Here is a 20,773-nt window from a genome sequence, read left to right as displayed (position 1 = left end):
TCCTTGCACATTGGCATACACATTTCATGTACTGTAAGTTGTAGCTCTGTGTTCCACTCATGGCATTATCATCGTGGGCTATTACATTTGACTTTCACTGAATAATTTGTTTCCTGTATTTTAATTGTAATGCAGTAGTAAACCTGTGTGTCACATGCTTTTTTTTTTTTTCTCTCAGGAAATTTAATGTCCATGTTAACTAAAATGTCAGTATAGTAACAAGAGAAAATGTGTTATAATAATAATAATAATAATAATAATAATAATAATTTATTCCAGTAACTTGTTTTCAGCGTCATAAGAATGATTCCTTCTTTAATAGTATGTTTTATTGTTGAGTCACTGCTATCTTGTAAAGGTGAAATGGTGCTTACATTTATTAACTTATGAAATCATCTTTTCATTTGGAGTACAAAAACTATTGATGTTGCAAAAAAAAATAAATCTATACTTTCAAGTACACAATCTCTTTTACAGCAGGAATGTAATTAGACAGTGAGATGGTGTTCTAAAATCTGTGGAGACAGATGCACTTTCAGTGAAAGATTTTAAAAATGTTTCTTGAACTTTATAGATCATGTGACAATTCTCACTCATGCACAAATATGTCATTTTTAAATGGATTAGAACATCGTTTTGCTTTTCTGTTCTTTTCTGTTCTCAGCTGGAAAAACAAAAAGAAAGAAAAAAAACAAACTGATTCTAAAAGATCACATTTATCTGAATGTAATGCATTGAAATCCAATAAAGGTTCCTAGTATTTTCATAGGTAAGCAAGAAATCCACATTAAGACAAAATTTTTGTTTAAATTCTATTGTATTATCTTCCAAAGTGGTCATAGTTGTTCTTAATTGCAAGAAGCTTATGATTCTCAAGAGGATGAGGAAAATTCTTTTTACTTTTAATTATTTGAAATTCTTCTTATCTAAGGATTTTAAGGTGATATCCGAGGAAGAAAATGTATGCCATCAATTTCTACTATGATTATTTAACATTACTATTGTCAAAACTCAAATAGTCTTCAAATGTAGTTAAATAAATAAATAAAAAGTCTGAACTCAAAAATGGTGTGGTTTCCCCCATATTTCAAGTTCTGCATACTTTTTACTACTTTGACAAATTCTACCCAATGATCTGCCTTTCAATCATAATCCAAAAGATTTAATTTGTCCATATTGCTCAGTATTTGAATATTACAGTTCAGAAATATCAGAAAATGCTTCAGAAAAGTCCCCATTTTGCTCATATTTTATGGTAATGTTTGAATTCTTGAATTCTTATGGGGAGAAACTGGAGGAAAGTAGGAGCAACTGCATAATTTAGAAGTCAACTGAATTCAGAATTTCTCAAGCTAATTGCCCTGTAACTTTTTGAGAGAAAGAGGTCTAATCTTACCTACTTAAAACAATGCAGAGGTTTTATTGCAAAAGTTTCTCATTGAAGAACAGCTCAGAGTATATTTTAAAACAATACTAGATTCAGTGAATAAAGTACATGCAGAGTACAGTGGGCCTTACCGTATAAGGTAACGGTTGATTACATGAGTTGATAGTGATAGGACAAGGGGAATGGTTTTAAACTAAGACAGGGGAGATTTAGGTTAGATGTTTGGAGGAAGTTTTTTTCACACAGATGGTGGTGATGCACTGGAACAGGTTGCCTAAAGAGGTTGTGGATGCCCCATCCCTGGAGGCATTCAAGGCCAGACTGGATGTGGCTCTGGGTAGCCTGGTCTGGTGGTTGGTTACCCTGCTTATAGCATGCGGGGTTGAAACTAGATCATTGTGGTCCTTTGCAACCCAGGCCATTCTATGACTCTATGATAAAGGAGTGACTAGAAGCATTTTACAAAATGTTTTAAAAATAAAAATAAGAAAGTAGTTTTTCAGATTTTCAAGTGAAATTTAAAGTGATTAATTAAGATGATTTGTGAATAAACACAAGAATTTTATAGCTATCTTACAGTTACATAGTAAAATATTTCATTATTTATCATCAAACTTAGAATTTATAGTAATATCTAGTTCATAGTTGAGCTTAACGTCTCAACAACTCTTTCATATTATGTCAAATAAATGATTTAAGTACCATAATAGCAAATGACCTTTTAGTTTACTTGCAAACAGATTATTAGCTGGTGCTGTCAGACAAATTGTTTCTGAAATATTGCTTTTCTTCCTGAAAGTTCCAAGAGAATATGTGTGTGATTCCCTTAAACAGAAAAGTCCAACAAAGACTAGATGTTCTTATATATATGAATATATTTTTTGTAATCCAGTAATCTGAACCTCAGGATGGTAGTGAACTGATGGAAGATACAGTAACTATAAAGACTATGGAAAACTTCTTCAGCTTCATTACCTCTGATACTGGTATTTGTCTATGTTATTGGCAGCTAAGAAATGTACTGAAGTTTGCCTGCAGGAGTACATTTGGAACTATATGCTATGGTATAAACATTAAGAATATTTTAAAAACCACAGTTTACATTTCTGCAGGGCATTAGGTTCTGTCAGGAGGGTTAATTATATTATGTTATATATAATCATATAAAATTCCCCATTTCTTCTGCTGTTCTACTCCCTACTTTTTCTTTTTTCTTTTTTCTTTCTTTTTTTTTTTTTTTTTTCTGTGTGTGTGTGTGTAAAAAGACAAATTGGGAACTGTGAATGTTATCTCTGCCAAAGTGAGAAATAACGCAAATCCTGGTAAACTGTAGACTCTTTAGGGGCAAGTTCAGAAGCCTGCTGATGGATCTCAGTCTCAAGAGTGAGAACAAACCAAATTTAGCTGCAGAATTCAACAAACTGTCTCTCATTCACTTTTAATCAAGTCATATTACTTGGCAAGAGGAACTTAAAGGCATGAAGCCATGTGACTAAATAAATGAGCAACTCAAAAGGACTTTGGGGGGAAAAGGGCAGTAGGAAATTAATGAGATTCAGCAAGTGTGGTATATATAAACTGTTACAAGATAAATTCAGTTGTCGAGTAATTTTCCTTGTACCATCTACTACTAGTAGTGGGTGCAGAAACTGGAGATAGGAACCAAAGCTGTAGCTGTTTCAGTCCAAATGTTAAAGTGGGTTTTTAGAAGTTATGGTTTGCATTTCTCTCTAGGAAGAAGTCTGAGGAGAGAAGGGTGCCTCAAGTGGAGCATACATTTTACTGAAATGTCTACTTGTAGGTCTTCTTGAGGGTGAAACTGTTCCTTCCAGACAGTGATTTATTACGCTGCTGCCTCATAGTAACTAGAGATTCAAACCTAATTACAGAAATGATAAAAAATTAAATGAAAACGTGGCAGTTGGAAAGATTGTGAGCTTACCAGTCTCCCTTCCCATGAGGAAGTGATAGTCTTTGGTGTGATGAAAAATTCTGTCTAGTGAGTGACCCAAACATCATAGGAAGCCTTTTGTCAACCAAGGGCTTAAATCTCAGAGATGCTGTTAAAGCCATCTAGCCAAAAGAATATTAACTGAGGCAACTCATACATGACATGCACGACCAAATTTCAGTGTGAGTATAAGCAGATCAGAAGTGACTGAGACTTTTTTGATGGTTGGGGACAGCGATCAGAGCTGTTGTAATGTGCTAGCCAATTCTCCTGATCATGCAGGAAAAAATGTCACATAGCAACCAAAGAGAACAATTGCAAGTAAGAGGTGAGATGGAACTGTTTGGCCTGAAGAAATGAATAATGTTTCAACTTAAATAAAAAAAAAATATATATATATAATAAAAATAATAATAATAATAATAATTTTTAAAAAGCTAAACAAAGAGAACACAGTTTCTTTTTTGTTTCTGTGATGGGTTACATGAGAAGCAGAGAATGTGAATCTCATGGAGTGCAACCAGAAAGAGTCTGTTTAGGTATTAAAAAAACTTCCCACGCTCAGTGGAGCCATGCTTACTAATAGATTTACTCATAAAGCATTGAGAGTGCCATCATTACAGGGCTTTATAAACTGCTCGGCAGTTTGATCTGTTGATTTCAGCCGTGTCTATTATTTTGTATCATCAGCAGCATTGACTTATTCACTGTCAGTGCTTGTAACTGCATTCAGAAGTACTAGGATAAGACAGATAATGGAAAACATTTAACTTATGTTTATCCTCATTTATTTGGAATTTTGTGAAAAATGGAAGTAAATACAATATCTCATTTATAGTAATGTCTAACTTACTTCATAATAAAATTGTAAGTGAAAAGTAAAATTGAAATGAGAGTTAGCCACTTCATTTAACTTCCACAAACAATCAGAAAGTGTGCAATCTGGTGTTTTAAATCAGAAGAGATATATAAGATTATTTCCTGACAGCATAACAGTCTGATTCCTGCTGGAAGAGTAACATGCTGTTGCTTATAAAAACAGTTTCACAGAATGGTTTGCCTTGGAAAAGACCTTTAAAGATCATCCATTTTTAACCCCGTACAAAGCTACTTCCCATCAGATCAGGTTGGTCAAATCTCCACCCAATCTAGCCTTGAACATCTCCAAGGATCGGGCACTCACAGCTTCTCTGGGAAACATGTTCCAGTGCCTCAACACCCTCATCATGAATTTCTTCCTTATAACTAATCTAAATCTACTCGTTCAGTTTAAACTTCCATACCTTTTGCCATCGTTACATGCCCTGTAAAAATTATCTTCCCATCTTTCTCATAGGGCCCCATTAAATAGTGAAAGACCTCCCTGAATAACATCTTGCTGAAGCCTCATCTTCTCCAGGCTGAACAACCCCAATAAATAACTGAAAGAACAACTGTGGTGGACAGAGGGGCCAAGAGATGCAGTTCTGATAATCAGCTATCTAAACCCATCCCTGTTAAATGCCAGTCTCAGCACCTCAAGCTCTGTGTTACACTATATGCCATACGTATTCCTTTTAATATTTGATTTTTTTCTTCATAACTTCACTCCATTATTAGCTGACATGAATTATTGAATTTATAACAGAAATACTTTACAAATGACAAAAACAGGAACCTGGTTACTTTCTATATGTAAAGTGTCTGTTGTTTATCACCCCAATTTCACAGAAAGCACAAATATTGTCATGTGTTAAATATATACTGATCTGATATACTACATTTACTCTTGTAAACCCTGTATTAGTTTTGCAAAAAAATTATTCCAATCCCAGAAACCTTTCAGACTGGATCAATGGCATGTCTTAATCATATCTAGCACACTTACTAAATAATATTTTCTTCAACAGTATGCATATTCAAGCATTTGTCATGTCTTTCATATAGACAGCTGTACTCTCTTGATTTTATGAAGAAGTATGATCCAATGTTTTCTTCACTGTGCACTTATTTCAAGACCTAATTCTTTTCATTGCCTTAACCTGGTTCTTTAGACAAGTGTATGTATATTCAAGCTCCAAGGTGTTGGCATTTTGAGGTCATAATGAATTCAGGATGTAACAGCTTCTTATACATCTTGCCATCTACTAAACCAGTCGTTATGACCTGCTACTCATACCACATTCTGAATTTTAAATGTTATTCTGTGGTCTCTTTCAAAGTGAATATAACTAAAATATCATTTGAAGGTGCTCAACAGAAATGTATTTAACTATTCAGTAATTGTACTGCAGTGAGCAGTCAGTTTTGTGATGTAAGCGACAATTATCCAGTTGTATTTCATTATGAAAGTAATGCTTCCTGTATCTCTGTCTGGGTCATTTGTTTTAATATTTTTGTTTTGTTTTTATATTGTTTAAAATGCTTCTAATAAATTTTCAGTAGGGAGACAGACATTTCTTGCTTTCTTATGCAACCATTACAGCTTTTTCCAGCACTGGTTTTCAATTGTTAACAATATTGCTTTAACAGTACACTGTGCAAGTAGAGTTCAATGCATCACTGAACCAGTCTTGACATGGAAGTACATTAAACAAATGTGGTAATATTCATGGTTGGAATCATAGTTCACATGGCCATTTTTCCTTTGGTAGTATTCTTATATACCATAAATTGATGATATGCTTAACATACTCTAGTTTTTTAATGTGTAAGTATACTACCTAAATTTTATTATGCATCAGTGTAAGAACTCTGTTAGAAATGATAATCAATTGATCTGTATGTTTTTGGTTTTGGGTTTGTTTGTTTCTTTGTTTGTTTGGTTGGGGGGGCATCCCTGAGTCTTTCTAATCATCCTGTGTGTGAAACAGTATCTGTCAAACATCTGTATGTATCAGCAGCTCACCAAATGTGTAAGTTTTTATTTGATTTTATTCCACTGGCTAATTCAAGGACAGTCAGTACAAGAATTTAACTAAGAAGCTTGTACAACTACAAAGTTACTTTCCAGATGAGACCTCAGGACCATCTGACTTATTTTCTTTCTCTACTTATATATAGAATTCAAGGGAACTTTCAATTTCCATATGGAAAGTTAATCCACGAGTATTTACATATTAATATTGACCCAGAATAAAAATCCATCAAGTATTGTGTCTAATGATAGCAAAAATTTAGTTATTCTACCCTTAAACTTTTTAGTCAACTGCTACTTCAGGACTTTTTTGTGTCTGCTCAAAAGGAGCTTCCTGAATAAGGCTTACTCTCTCTTAATTGCCCATTTACACTTTTGTCCTCTTGTATTAACACAGGATTATCACCAAATGGATTCATGTGTTTTTTTCCAACCTGCTCCAATTTGTAATAGTCTTGCTGCCTCTTTGCAATCACTTAACATCTTACTGGCATGCACTTTCTTGTTGCTTTAATTCATGGGAAAGTTATTGCATTTAATTAACCATTCCTGATGCAAATCAGCAGTTATGAAATGAAAGAAGGCTGCAAAGTCTAAATAATTAGGGGAAATCCACATATATGGCCTGAATAAATTAAAATAATAGAAGGTAATTTTTTCATGGAAAATTTCAGATGATGTAGGAGGCCTACAAAGTTATGTGGATTCTGTTGGTTGCAAGGAAAGGGTAGATCAAATGATATGTGAAAGTATGGAAAAATCGTATTTAATATCTGAGTCAACAAAATACTGAGCAGGAGTGGGTTTGCCCTTATTCTAGATGTTGTACTACTGTCTTAGTGGTTCCTATGTATACTGAAAGTGGTCTCTGTTCATTGTTCTACCCTGACAACAAACATCTACTGTACTATTGCTTCTTCCAGAGGTCCATTTTTGGTACCTGACACACACACTATCAATCGTTGAACAGTTTTCTTGCTATCTCATTAGACCTATGAGCTCTTTATTTACACTATTATTTTTTTTTTTCTTTCAGGAAATAAGAAAATAAGACAAAAGGAAGCATAAGACATAGAAACTTTAAAAAGTGTTTTTTTGTTTGTTTGTTTGTTTTAATTTAAATTGTTGACAATTGGGAAAACCTGGAATCTGTGTCCTTAACTCAGAGTTTAGATCATACTGCCCTTAAGAGCCCTTAATGACTGAATATGCTCATTGAAAGCATATTTCCTCATTATCTCATGAGGATCCTGTGATTACACTGGAATAGCAAATTTCATTAAAATAAATGGGTAAAAAAGGTCAAACCGCCTAATAAATAGCACTTCTTAGACTGTACTTTAAGGTTCATATGGAAACCAAAAATAGTTATTGTAGTACTATTTGCTTAAAGAAAGTCTGAAATAGTAGCTCTCAGAGGAGCGAACAATTCAGTTCAGTTTCAACTGAATTTTTAAGCTTAAAACCCAGTTTTTATCAGCTACATCAGCTGCATTCCAGTAGAGGGCAACAATAATAGAACAAAAATATCATTAGTATGTGGGGGACATTCTGCTAACTTCCTGCTTCTCCGGGATGAACATAGTTAAAAAATTAATAACCAATACAAAATAAAATAACCACGTACACCTACAACCAAAGCCTCTTCATCTACCCACCCTTCTGAGGAGTGATATCATAGTATCATAGTATCATAGTATCATAGTATCATAGTATCATAGTATCATAGTATCATAGTATCATAGTATCATAGTATCATAGTATCATAGTCTCGTGCGGGTTGGAAGGGACCTTAGAGATCGAGTCCAAGCCCCGGGATTCGAGCCTCCTGTGTAGCAGAGTGGCACTTCTACCACTTGCGCCACAGGGGATTCAAACCTGGGCCTCTGGTGTTGCAACATGGCATTCCTACCACTGCGCCACCGGGGCACAATATCTCCCACATAATTTCTTTGTTTCTTCTACAGAGCAATCACAGCCATCATTTGAACGTTATCCATGTGTGTCGATACCCAATGCACAAATTAACTGAGTATGGCCATGATGAATCCTTCTCTTCATCTCACTTCATGCCATCTGTCTATTCTGTACTTTTTATGGTTGTGATTTCGTAAAACATTCAGCTATTTGAGTTTTTGAAACATACCTAGTCATATTGTCTGTATTTTTACCCTAATGAATTAAACTTCAAATTATTCTTTTAAGATAGCTTCTGCTGTAAACTCTTTTCCATTTTTTATCTCTTTTCAACATCATTTGCCTATTTAACAGTCTGAGGCAGATACTTTGTTTTTCACCCCATTTCCTCCTCCCAGATTTAGGTGATCACCACATCCCAAAGTACTTTTCCTGCAGTATTTTTAGAATTTACTTCCTAATCCACATTCCAGAGAGTCAAACATGAATAGAATTAAGCTCCTAGCACCTATTTTGCTGAATATGAAATATATGCAGGCATTTCTTGTTCACCTAAATACATCTTTCATAATGCTTTCTGCACTATTTTCTTCAGAACAGAATGTTCAGTTCTTTCTGCTTTTGTCTCCTCTTGTACCCCACCTGATTTTTTTATTGCTCTAGTTAAACAGATCTTTCTAATGAATGTTCTCAGATTGCCTGCCTACAAGGCATTTATTTAAAATATGTGCATATATGTTTGCAGTTTATCATACTGGTGTCCTTTGTCAGTTCTCTGGAGAAAACAAATGTTATTTATTTGGCATTAGTTATGTAGTATTGTGTCCTGTTATTGTGCTTACAAATTTTACAATGAGATAAGGAACATTATAGAAAACTGAAGGAGCATTTCTCTTTTAGATAATATATCTCAAATAACAGGAAAAAATCACTTTTTTTTTTTTTTTTTTTTTTAATGGAGATTCTCTTCTAAAATGATTCTTACTCTAAAAAGATGTTCTACCTTTATCTGAAGGAGTGTAAATGTTGCACTGCTCTGTTAGGGCTTAGTTGGCAACAGAATTGATTCCTTGATGATAATATCTTTAATTTTAATATTTGACTCATTTACCAAGAGCTACCAAAACAATTGTGAATGGTTGACATAAAAGAGCAAAAAATTAAATATAGGAATGAAATATCTATAGTGAATGCAGATGGTAAATATTCTAAGTTTGCTCAAAAGCTTTCAGGGCTTATTTTGAAAATAAAAGAACACTATTATTCTTCTCCTAATGTTAGGAATGGGTATGTTCCATACTTAATTCTTCTACTGGACACTTTTTAGTCAGATGGCTGGCTAATAAATGTTTATTTAGAGGGAAATAGTCATCTATAGTGTAAATGCAAACTCCTCATGAATCTTCAGTCTCAGATTGGGTTAGTAATGACATTTTACAGAGTGTATTTATTATTGTTCTAAAGATAAAAATTACTTGATTATCAAATTACAGCTATGAAAACTAAATTTGTACACTTGATTCTGCACCTAGATTAGGAGCATAGAGTAAGTGAATCTTGTTTCAAATGCTCTTCTGGATCAAATTTCCATCTTCCTCTAAGGAAAAATATTTTCCTAAAGCTTGCTGAATTGGAGAATTCAGAAAATAATTCAGCATGTATTCTCCTTTCATATTTTCTGAAAAAGAATAGGCCACTAAGTGACTGCAGAAATGTCTGTTTATTCAAATGATTTTCATCATTATCCTATAGTAGATTTTCATTTCTTTTTTTTTTTTTTTTTTTGTCCCCCATATAATTTGGTCAGAAGTGTCTTATACATGTCTCCAAATCCTAATGTGGTCTTTTTCTTCTACTGACTGAGATATTAATTCTTTTTTTTTTTTTCATTCATTTTTATAGATTAAAAAAATCAACAGGAATTTCCCTGTAAACCAGCAGGTAAGAAAAATAAAATTTGGGGTATTTTCATTCATAATTCTAATTTTGTCTGTATTTAATTGAGTGGCAGCTGTGCATTGCTTTAGGATAAAATGTTGGTAAGTTCTCTTTAGTGAGTACCTTGCTTTTTTGTTCTTGCTTTTTTAATTAATTTTTTTTTGTTTGTTTTTTTTTCCCTGAAGCCAGTGTGAACAATTTGGTATGTTCACATTAAGTAAGATCATGCTTAATCTTTTCAATTTAAATGAAGTTTAATGCATTTATTCAAACTCACTTTCTTCAGATTGTGTGTCATGCATTTTATTATAAAAGTGGTAAGGGAATTGCAGTGCTGAACAGTTACACATTATTAATCAAGGTTTGTCTACTACTTTTAAAATGTGAATAGTCTGTTGTCTAAATGAAAGCGTAAAAATAGATATAAATGGTTATGGGGCAGATGAGCTGGAAAATCTGGAACAAGCTACATTATCTGATTGTCTCCAAGTTCATCCTTCGATGGTATCATGTTAATGAAAGCTATAGTAGTGCCTTGAAAAGGCAGTAGAATTCCTTGAACAGAGATGTTTTCTTGCAAAATAATTTGCTAGCAGAATGGCTACTCTTCTCTAAAGCTGAATGTAGGGTGTTTGGATCCTTGAATGAAAGGGAAACATTTAGATGGCTTGCAGCTGAGAGACTGAATTTCTGTTCTGATCTTGTAGTTCCTAGAGATCAAATAAGAAAGAAAAACAATCACATTTCCTCATTTTGATCAATACATATTTTAGAAAAACATATAAACAAAGCATGAACAAAACAAAGCAAAATAAAAAAATCAGAATAAAGGTGAGTACACTTTAAAGTGATCAGAGATTCATATGGAACATAATCCCATACCACAGTAATGTCTTTGGACTTTTGTTGTGTGTCATTAATGTTATATAATATTTACGGATTTCTTTTTAAGTAATGGAGTAGTGGTTAACAGACAAATTAGGTTCAGAGGGAGGAATAAATTGCCTCCATGTAGACAAGGAGAAATATGTGCAGCACTGAGCTGCAAACTTGACTTCATGAAGATAATATTTGAAGAATGAAAGTACTTTCGCCTCATATTTCAGTCAAGATTATATCTGAGTTACACATCTCTTGTCCAACTTCATTACTATGGAATTTTACTAAGTGTAATTCACACAGCAGGTATGGGTGTTACCAGTTTTTTTGCCTCTTTCTTCTTCAGAATGTCCACGAGTTATAATAAAATAATAACAAGTATTTGTATGCCTTGTATAAATAAAGTTAAAACAGATGAAACATAAATTAGGCACATTTTATTTGCACATGGTTTTTAATTCTTTGTACTACAATTTTATAGACTTCTGTATATGTTTATCTTGCTGTCTCTTTCTGCGGTTACCAAGAAGATGTTTGCTACATTTAGCAGTCAAAGTTAATTTTATTTAAACATTTTCAGAACAGTTTCTGTAATATCATCTGCTGGCAGTGACAAAGAAGTATTCCTATCTCAAAGAATGGAGAAAATGCCTATTAAATAAAAACTAGAAAAAAAAAAACAAAAAAACAAAAAAACAAAAAACAAAAAACAAAAAAACAAACAAACAAAAAAAACCCTTAACGTTTCACTGTTACGATTTACTCTGGATTTATGTCTTTGCTTTCATCAGTATCTAAAAAAAAAAAAAAAAAAAAAAAAAAAGGACAGTAAAATTATAAATAACAGTTAAAATGTTATAATGTCTCACCAGACTGTTATTAATTCAGAGTTATTTGCTGGTTTTGAACTCCTGACATATAGAGCATTTTATTTCTCTTCATTAGAATTCCAGTGGAAAGCAAAACTAACTTTCTTGGCTTGAGTAGCTTGGTATCTGCAGGAGTGGTCTACAATTAATGTGTCTCTCATCAGCATCAATCACTATCTTTGAAAAGAATTACTGTGAACCATTTCAAGGAAGTCAGCCAAAATGTCAAACTGAAAAGTGGGAGTCTGACCAGGAGATAAGGTCTCACTGTCCATCAAATATTGGAAAAGGAAAAAAATTGTTGATCCACAGTTATCTTTGAAATTTTGGGGAATTTTTATTTTAAAACAGACTCCTTTTGGGGTTTATCATCATAGGTAATTTCATTTTGTTTTTAAATTGTAGATGGAGGTAGGAAATAATACCTTACTTAACTTAAACTTAGTTAATTTCTGTCCTTTGATATGCAGCAAGCATAAAAAATGTGCAGGGAAGCAACAGGCCTTTTTCTTTGATAAAGTATCATATATTTACTAGAATATTAATGATTATCTTGAATATCTTTATCATCGGGGCATTTATTTTAATAAAAATGAATTTTGTCTAAGATTTTGTTTTTAACTTCTTTTATACAAGAACATAATAAACTTGAACTCCGAAACTGATCTGATTTGGATTTTACTTTCATATTATTTCTACAATATCTAAACTAATTTGTCCAAACTATAAGCACATTATCTTTCTTACTGTACATCCTATGTATCTTCCTCAGTAGGAAAGCAGTACCAGTGAGAAAAGAAGGGAACTGATTTTCCATTTGCAGTGTGCAGTGTTATGGCAGTGTTTACAAATGCAGTAAATAGTCTCTTGCTTCTATACTACAAAGAGAAAAGCCAAGCCTGAAGGCTTAAATATAATCAAAGTATCTGCATGTAATAATTCTATTGTGTTATTTAATATGTACATGACTTTAGAAAATACCTACAGTTAATATAAATGGAACTCCTGTGTTATTTTATTTCTCAAATCTTTCTCGTTGCACCAACAGAAATTTCAATATGTTATCTCTTTCAAGATCTGAGCATTCACCCATCACAGTATACAAGTATCTGTGGCTGAAGTAGGCTATTTTCTGTGGTTGCTGGAAATTCTATCTACAGTCTCAATGTAATGGTCAAACTGTCAGCACTAACTACTTAAAATTACCAGCTTCCGAGGGAAATAATTTTGTTTTAATAAAATGATCTTTCATAAAACTGAGGTTTAAAAAATTAAATTACTTTTGTTCCATTAAACAACGAAAGCAAAAAAATTGTAGCACTTTAAGTGTAATACAAGCAAGGCAGATATGCACATCTTCATGTAACCCTTAGTTTTATTTTCTCAGTGTTACCAAACAGTGTAGGCATCACCTTCAAGTGCAAAAAGCAAAACACAGTTTAATCCCATGTTTTATTTTCTAACGAAGGACAAGTATTCTAATACTAGGAATGCATTGGTATTGGATGTGCATATGATGATTTTTCCATGCATATAACATACCAAAAGAAGGAGATATCCTGCTCATCTCTCAGAGATTTTAAAAAACAAATTCATGTTTCTTTTTCTAATGCAGCCCTTAGCATACTCCAGTTCAGACTACTGCCACTGCTTTTCTTAGCAATGGAGATTGTTCTGCTCATTCTCACTGTGATATTAGTTCTGTTTTACTGCTGTAACAGGGACTTCATCCCAGTACGCCAAAATTCTCCCTTGCTAGGAGAGCATCCCAATGTCTCTGTAAGAAAGAAGGCAGTTCTTCCTTTCAGGAGACACCACTGCAGTCTACTTGAGTCTGTCAGCCCTGATAGAATGCTTTTTTCATGGAACAGGGGTTGGAATGTCTTGGCACAGCAGTGTATTTAAAACCTTCTACCTATGCTGTATCTCTATTACGATGAATTAAAAAACTATTACCCTCCATCTTTCATCAAGGACAAATTAATTTAAAACAAAAAAAAAAAAAAAAAAAAGGATAATGGAGAAGAAAGTCCTTAAGTTGGATGCTATTTCTCTTCTATCTACAGGAAGCATGAGTATTTTTGAAACATTTTTCTTTTCTGTGCAGAGGATAAGACATTCTTGTTAAGTAGTTTTGATAATCATTTTTAAGAGGAATCTTTCCCTCCAGAATTTTCCTACATTTATGGGAAAAAAATTGGTAGCTGTCCTGGGCAAAGTTAACAGCATATAATGAGATTCATGCAGCTTTAATACTTTATGAGATTACTTTGGAATTAATAACTTAGCCTATTTCTTACTTAGATTCCTATGTCTGTCTTTATTGATTACTGTTTCCAATTCCACAGCTGTGTTTCATTCAGTCTTAAAACAACATAGTGGCGTTATTAACAGATGCCCTATTAACAGAAGGAACTGGAGTATAGCTGTGAATATCACATTCTACAGCATTCAATTTTCACAAGTCATATTGTATTATAGGCATATCACAGAAACATAGAATGGCCTATGTTGCAAAAGACCACAAAAATCATCTAGTTTCAACCCCCTGCTACTTCAGGGTTACCAACCACAAGAACAGTCTGCCAGAGCCACATCCGCCCTGGACTTGAATGCCTCCCGGGATGGGGCATCCACAGCCTCCTTGGGCAACCTGTTCTAGTGTATCACCACCCTCTGAATGAGAAACTTCCTCCTAATATCTAACCTAAGCCTCCCCTGTCTTGGTTTAAAACCATTCCTCCTTGTCCTATCACTATCCATCCTCCACCTCCTGTTTATATGCTCCCTTCAAGTATGGGAAGGCCACAATGAAATATTTACTTTGTCACTGAGATTCACAAGTACAGAGGAGTGTACCTTTTTGTTGTTGTTGTTGTTGTTGTTTTTGGTTGTTTTGTTTTTTTTGTTTTGTTTTTTGTTTTTTGTTTTGTTTTAATGTAATTTAATAAATGCAACTACATGTGGCAATGTCATATCAGCTATGTGTCACCATATATTCTGGCTTAATAGGCTGCTGTTCCGCTTGATTAAAGTAACACAGAACAGTCTCTTTTAAAATTGCTTCTAAAAGTTGTACTTAGTGAATTTGTTTACTAAAACCTAACTTAAAAAAGCTTTATAGTGCTGAATGCATACAAATGCCATGGTAGCTGGCATGACTATCACAGAAGCACTGTCCTTTGCTTCAGGTATGTTGCAACTTTATTACACTTGGAAAGGGAAATGGCATTGCTTAGGTAGGCCCATAGGATACCTGTTCTAGTGGTAACATCTAGTGATAACACACTCCAAATATTTTATTCTTTTAATAACATTTGAGATGTTATTTGTATTGTATTCATATTATTAAATTGGAATAATTAAACAGGATATTTGGATGGAATGTGACATTCCCTCAAAGAAACCATGTCATTATTCTAGTAGTTTCTTAAAGATAGCATGTATGTTCACTCTCTTTGGTGTTGTAGTGTTTTTATTGTTTTTTATTTTTTTTTCCTGATTTAGCTTTTTTTTTTTTTTTTTTTTTTTTTTTTTTTTTTTTTTTTACAATACACCATTACAGTAATTACTCAGAGTCACCATTCTGCATCTCTTGATTGACAGTTACTGAACTTTCAGGTCTAGTGGTACATCTGCTATAACACCATCTGTTGTCACTGTATGGATGTGATCAGGTTTATTTTGAAGGGGAATCTCTCAAATGAAACTTCTGTTGTTAAATGTTTATATACACACAGGGGGAGCTGAGTTCTTGCTGTTAAATTAAGCAGGAGAACACGATAGGGTGTAAATTATGCTCTGTTAATTCACCACATTGTATTGTCAGTCATCTGTGGCACTTGGCATGGATTATTACTCCATAGCTTAAACCAATGATTATATTGATTACTAGTGTTTTATTGGACTTTCTGTAAAATAAAGAGAATACATTTATATTCATTTATTTATATAAAACTATACTCTCTGTAGTTGACAGGAAGTAGTAACAGGACAGTTACTGTGTTGTTCTAGTTGCTAGTTATTAAAACTGTGCTTTCTTTGACCAGGAAGGAATTTTTCTTAACACTGTAGTTCTAAGTAGGTGTTGAGCTTCAGGATATAAGCAAGCTTTTAAAAGACAGTGTGTACCATTGTTAGAAAGTTTTAAATTTAGGAAACCGTCATGGTGACTTTTGAGAGAAAAGCCAAATGGCTTCCCAAAGATAGCAGATTACCTGATGAGCTGGAAAATATTTATGTTTTGAGTACCTTGATGAAGTTATTGGATAGCAGTGCTGGTATCATGGGGCTATGTCACCTATAGCTCACAAGGCAATGGAATTAATTTGGATGCCTGCTGGAAATTTATATGATAGAAAACTGTGATGAGATCAAGTTCTTATTTAAATCTTAAACTATAAGTCTCAAACTGTGCATCAAATTATTTCTGCATATCCAGCAAATTCAATTTTGCCTCAAGTATAGATTTCTTCCTAATTTCTTCCTATTTCTTTTTTTTTGTTTTGTTTTGTTTTGTTTTGATTTGATTTGATTTGATTTGATTTGATTTGATTTTTCTCTGCAGTATTAATGTCACTCCCTGGAAATACTTTCCAGTAAGGGTAAGGTTTTTCTGACCTGATTTATTGACTATATACACAGTAGATCTGAGTTCAAATTTTAGTTAATACCGGAAAGAAAGTACTGTGTTCTCAACTAATGGTCCACATAAAGCAGGTGAATGCTCTGTTGTAAACATTTGAAATCTTTTAACATTTCTTCTTTACTGAAGACACATCTGGATGTAGTACTCCAAGTGAGGTCTCATTAGTACAGAGTAAGGGTGCAGGATCAACTCCTTCTCCCTCCTAGCCACGCTTCTTTTGATGCAGCCCATAATATGGTTGGCTCTCCGGGCTACAAGAGCACACTGCTGGCTCATATCCAGCTTACCATTCATCAGTACCCCCAACTCCTTCTTGGCAGAGCTGTGCTCCATCCTTACATCCCCCAGCTTGTATTGATAGTAGGGGTTCCCATGTCCCAGGTGCAATACCTTGCACTTTGATTTGTTGAACCTCATGAGGTTCACGGGGGTCCACTGATCAAGCCTGTCTAGGTCCCCTGGAAGGCATTTCATCTCTCGCGTGTGTTGACCACACCCCAGAGCTTGTCATCATCCACAGACTTGCTGAGGATGCATCACTCAATCCCTCTGTTGAAATCATTAACAAAGATGTTAGAGTGCTGATGCTAGTACTGACCTCTGATGGACATCACTTGTCTCAGAACTCCATTTGAACTTTGGGCCACTGACAAACCACTTTCTGATTATGATGTCATAACCAGTTCCTCATCCAACAGTCAGTCCAACATATCTTTCAAATTTGGAGAAGAAAATGTTATGGGGGACCATGTCAAAGACTGAACTGATGTCCAGATAGATGACATCAGTGACTCTCTTTCTTATTTTCACTGATATAGTACCGCCATCATAAGAAGCAAAAAGATTGGTCAGGCATGACTTGATCTTGGTGAAGCTATGTCGGTTATGCCTTTTAATTTTCCTCTCTTCCACGTGGCTTAGCAGATCTTCCAGGAGGATCTGCTCCTGTTCTTTGGCAATGAGGTAAGACTAAAAGGTCAGTAGTTCTCAGAGCCATCCTTTCTACCCTTCTTAAAAATGGGTGCTAACATTTTCTTTATTTCCAAGTCACCAGGGACTTCAGCTGACCACCCTAACTTTTCAAATATCGTCAATAGTAGCTTGGCAACTACATCAGCCAGTTCCCTCAGGACTCTGGGATGTATTAAACCTCATTAAGATCTATTAAGATGTCATTAAGACTCATAGACTTATGTGGCCATTTTGAACTTTTTGTTGAAAGCTAAGGCTTGAATTAAAAACACTGCAATAATTTATTAAAATATCTCATTGCCTCAAGTCAGTTTAAATTTTCCCAAGAATGACATTCATTTCATAGATTAGAATGAAGGTGTTCAGTAAACCAATATAGACATTACTCCTTAGGGAACTGTATCATCTAAATAAATTAATTGGAATCAATGAAGTGCATACTTTAACTGTTGATCTCCTGTTGAAGAAGCACATGGGACTCAAAAAGCTTAAAGAAGATATTTCTAATTAGAGTGTATACCAAGAGGAGAGGTGAATACACATTTCATTGTTTTTCACTCACCTATTTTATATCTATACAGATAATCTTCCTTTCCTCTCATATCTTACCCTGTGAAAGTAAAATTATTTAATCTCCTGAACATCTAAGAATAGTGGATAATAGAATTCTGTGGAGCATAGACAGTTACTGATCTTTCCCTTTCACTGCAATAATATTCCACATTACCAGAAATAAAGTTGACACTTGAATTTTATAAAATAGTTGATGCTTAGAATTGTGCAAAACAATCAATCATTTATGGATTACATGCAGATGAAAAGAACTGAGAAGGATTAATTGCTGAAGATGTGGGGAAAACAGCTGGCAAGAAAGCTGACTAGACAATATAAAAATTTTGTTAATTTGGAATGAAGAAGCATCCATTAGAAAATCATGATTGAAAAACACCTTTTGTGTTCTTTTAAACAATTACATTACCTAGTAAGAAGACAATATTTGGTAAGCAATGCATAGCTGTTACGTGTTTAGCATGTAAGAGAACTTTTGATTTAAATTTTAAAATTTTGAGAAACAAAACTTCCTAAGTTCACCTTATTTTATGAAACAGCAAGTGGTGCTTTCATAGCAGTAAATATGCTGTTCACAGAAGCTAATGATTAAAACATTTATTTATTTATTTGTTATAAATATTTTTTTTCTGGTTGGAATTTCTCTCAGAGATGCAGAGTTTAGAACCAAAAATGAATGTGCATCTTTACTTACATAAGGAAAATCGTTCATGTCTGGAGAGGGAAACAGACCTTGAAGCAGCAGATATGTAATGTTGAGTCTGGGAACTTTTAGACAAGTTCCAGACAGGCATCTACCTTCTCTCGAGTCTCTGACTGATGTCTTTGATGGCATATAAGTGGCTGAGTATCCAGATGCACTGTGTCCAGCTGACATTCCCAGAGTACCCATGAAGTCCAGCAGGATCAGAATACTGTTATATGCAATTTCTACCTGCTTTATTTCAAGTATGTAGTCAAAAGTCACGCTGCTTTCCGTGATTTTTTAACAATCCAATGTTTATGGTACTTGGTTCATAGCTGCACAAGTTGCTCGTTATTCCAACCTATTACTCCTACAAGCCTGCCCTGATGCCAGTAGATAAGATAGTATGGCAGCCTCTCCTACCTCTCCTACTCAAGCTGGTCTGCTATTCAAAAACTACCCAAGATAATGGGAGAGGAGAGCTTGCAAAAAAAAGGTCTGAACCCCTGAAAGTATGCAAAAAGTTTCTGAAATAGAAGTGAACTCTGTAAGAGGATAAAGTTTTGGCTAAGTGTTATTTACAAGTCTACATCTATAAATTGTTTGATAGTTCCTGTTGGTAACTGTCCACTCTTCACAGGGCTTGAAGTATTTCATAAAGATCTCTTTTGCAGCCACAGAAATGGCTGCCATGGCTGATTTTTCACATGGTCCTCCCTGGGGGTGAAGGAGGCTGCCTGTCACACTGCAGAGCTCTCTATGGATACAGAGCCTCTGAGTCTGATGCTGAAGTTAGAGGTTCATATAGGATCAGCACAGCTTAATTTTGGAGAAGGTAAAACCATTATGGGCATTATTCTTCCATGTAGTTCATAGTGGTGGAACACTTTGCATTGATGGAATGGAATTAAGAGAGTAGTTATACTGCAAAATTATTTCAGTCAATACTCCTTAAAGGACTGAGTTTTTTCAAAACAGCATTCATGGAAATACTGAGATACGTCAGAGATAAAGTAACATATTGACAGGCATCACCCTTTCGTAAAAAAACAATTAAGTACAACATGACTTCAATACATGTGAGCTTTACTGCTAATTCCCTGCCAGAGGCCATTGGCCTGTGAATGATTCTTCAGCATATCCTGGGTTCACTTTAAATGTAAGGCAAATGAAAATAAGCTTCATTCTACTACATCAAAACCAACAGATTAATGATCAAAATTAAGGTATAAATAGAAGCATGAAAACAGTAGCATGCAGAATCCATTGAATATCTTTTTCTTCATTTAATCATCCCCTACGGTTTGTCTCAGCTCCAGGTCAAGGGATTTTAAAAGTAGTTTCTCTCTACCTTGCTGTCTCAGAGTGATGCTGTGTTGTGGTTCCCTCTCCCAACCTAGTTTTTCTTGGTTACAATGTTTGCAAGTTAATATTTGAAGTAGCTGCAGATTGTTCTCACTTTTCTTACTTTCTGAGTAATTAGTTTTGGAAGACTTTTATATAAGAGACTGTAAGAATGCAGGTTGTATATACTGGTATGCAGTATCCTGTGTACAATGGAAGAGTATTGTGGCACTGTTAAAAAAGTCATGCTGAAGTTGGATGCTAAGAGCAGTAAGTTGTTACTGCTCTGAAACAGATCCAAAGACAGATATGACTGCTTTGATACCAAAGACTCACTGAAACATAGACAAATGTATGTTGGTTGATTTACTGTAGGTTATCTGGTCAAAATCCTGTTCCTGGAAGTGTCAGCATAAATCATATTGGTTAGGACTTTGCCCAGTCAAATTCTGAATATTCTTAAAAATGGGAAGTTCATAACATCACTCACAAGGTGAAATAATTATACCTTTTTTATATTTTTTAACTACTAAAAGACACCCAGGATGCTTTGATACACAATTTTTTGCTATAATGCTACAAGGTAGACATATTTAATAAATGCATTTCTGTAAACTTAGCAAGATGTATATTGTGCCTTTCATTTTCAGAATATTTATTCTCTTAATAAGAAAAATTGGAATTTCATTTATTTATTTATTTCTCTGGCTTTTGTAA

General features: G+C 34.2%; 1 protein-coding gene across 6 annotated transcripts in view; it reads left to right on the top strand.

Annotated features, from left to right (window-relative positions):
* The window catches only part of SNTG1 (syntrophin gamma 1), a 310,650-nt gene that overhangs the window by 244,234 nt on the left and 45,643 nt on the right, over positions 1-20,773 (top strand). For 4 of the 6 annotated variants that reach the window (XR_014942541.1, XR_014942540.1, XM_015855564.3 and 1 more), the window contains one exon: positions 10,054-10,092. Coding sequence is in view for 4 of the 6 variants with exons in the window: in XM_015855564.3 (XP_015711050.2) it covers positions 10,054-10,092 (39 nt within the window). In the remaining 2 variants the exon portion in view is untranslated. Of the gene's footprint in view, positions 1-4,674; positions 6,101-10,053; positions 10,093-20,773 lie in introns of those variants that run through there. The other 2 variants (XM_085537391.1, XM_085537392.1) reach the window with 2 other exon arrangements.

This window comes from Coturnix japonica, chromosome 2 (genome assembly GCF_054131305.1).
Source record: "Coturnix japonica strain WE chromosome 2, WE-NBRP24, whole genome shotgun sequence".
NCBI lineage: Eukaryota > Metazoa > Chordata > Aves > Galliformes > Phasianidae > Coturnix > Coturnix japonica.
The sequence above is the reverse complement of the archived record's forward strand: the minus strand, read 5'-3'. Positions and strand labels throughout refer to the sequence as shown.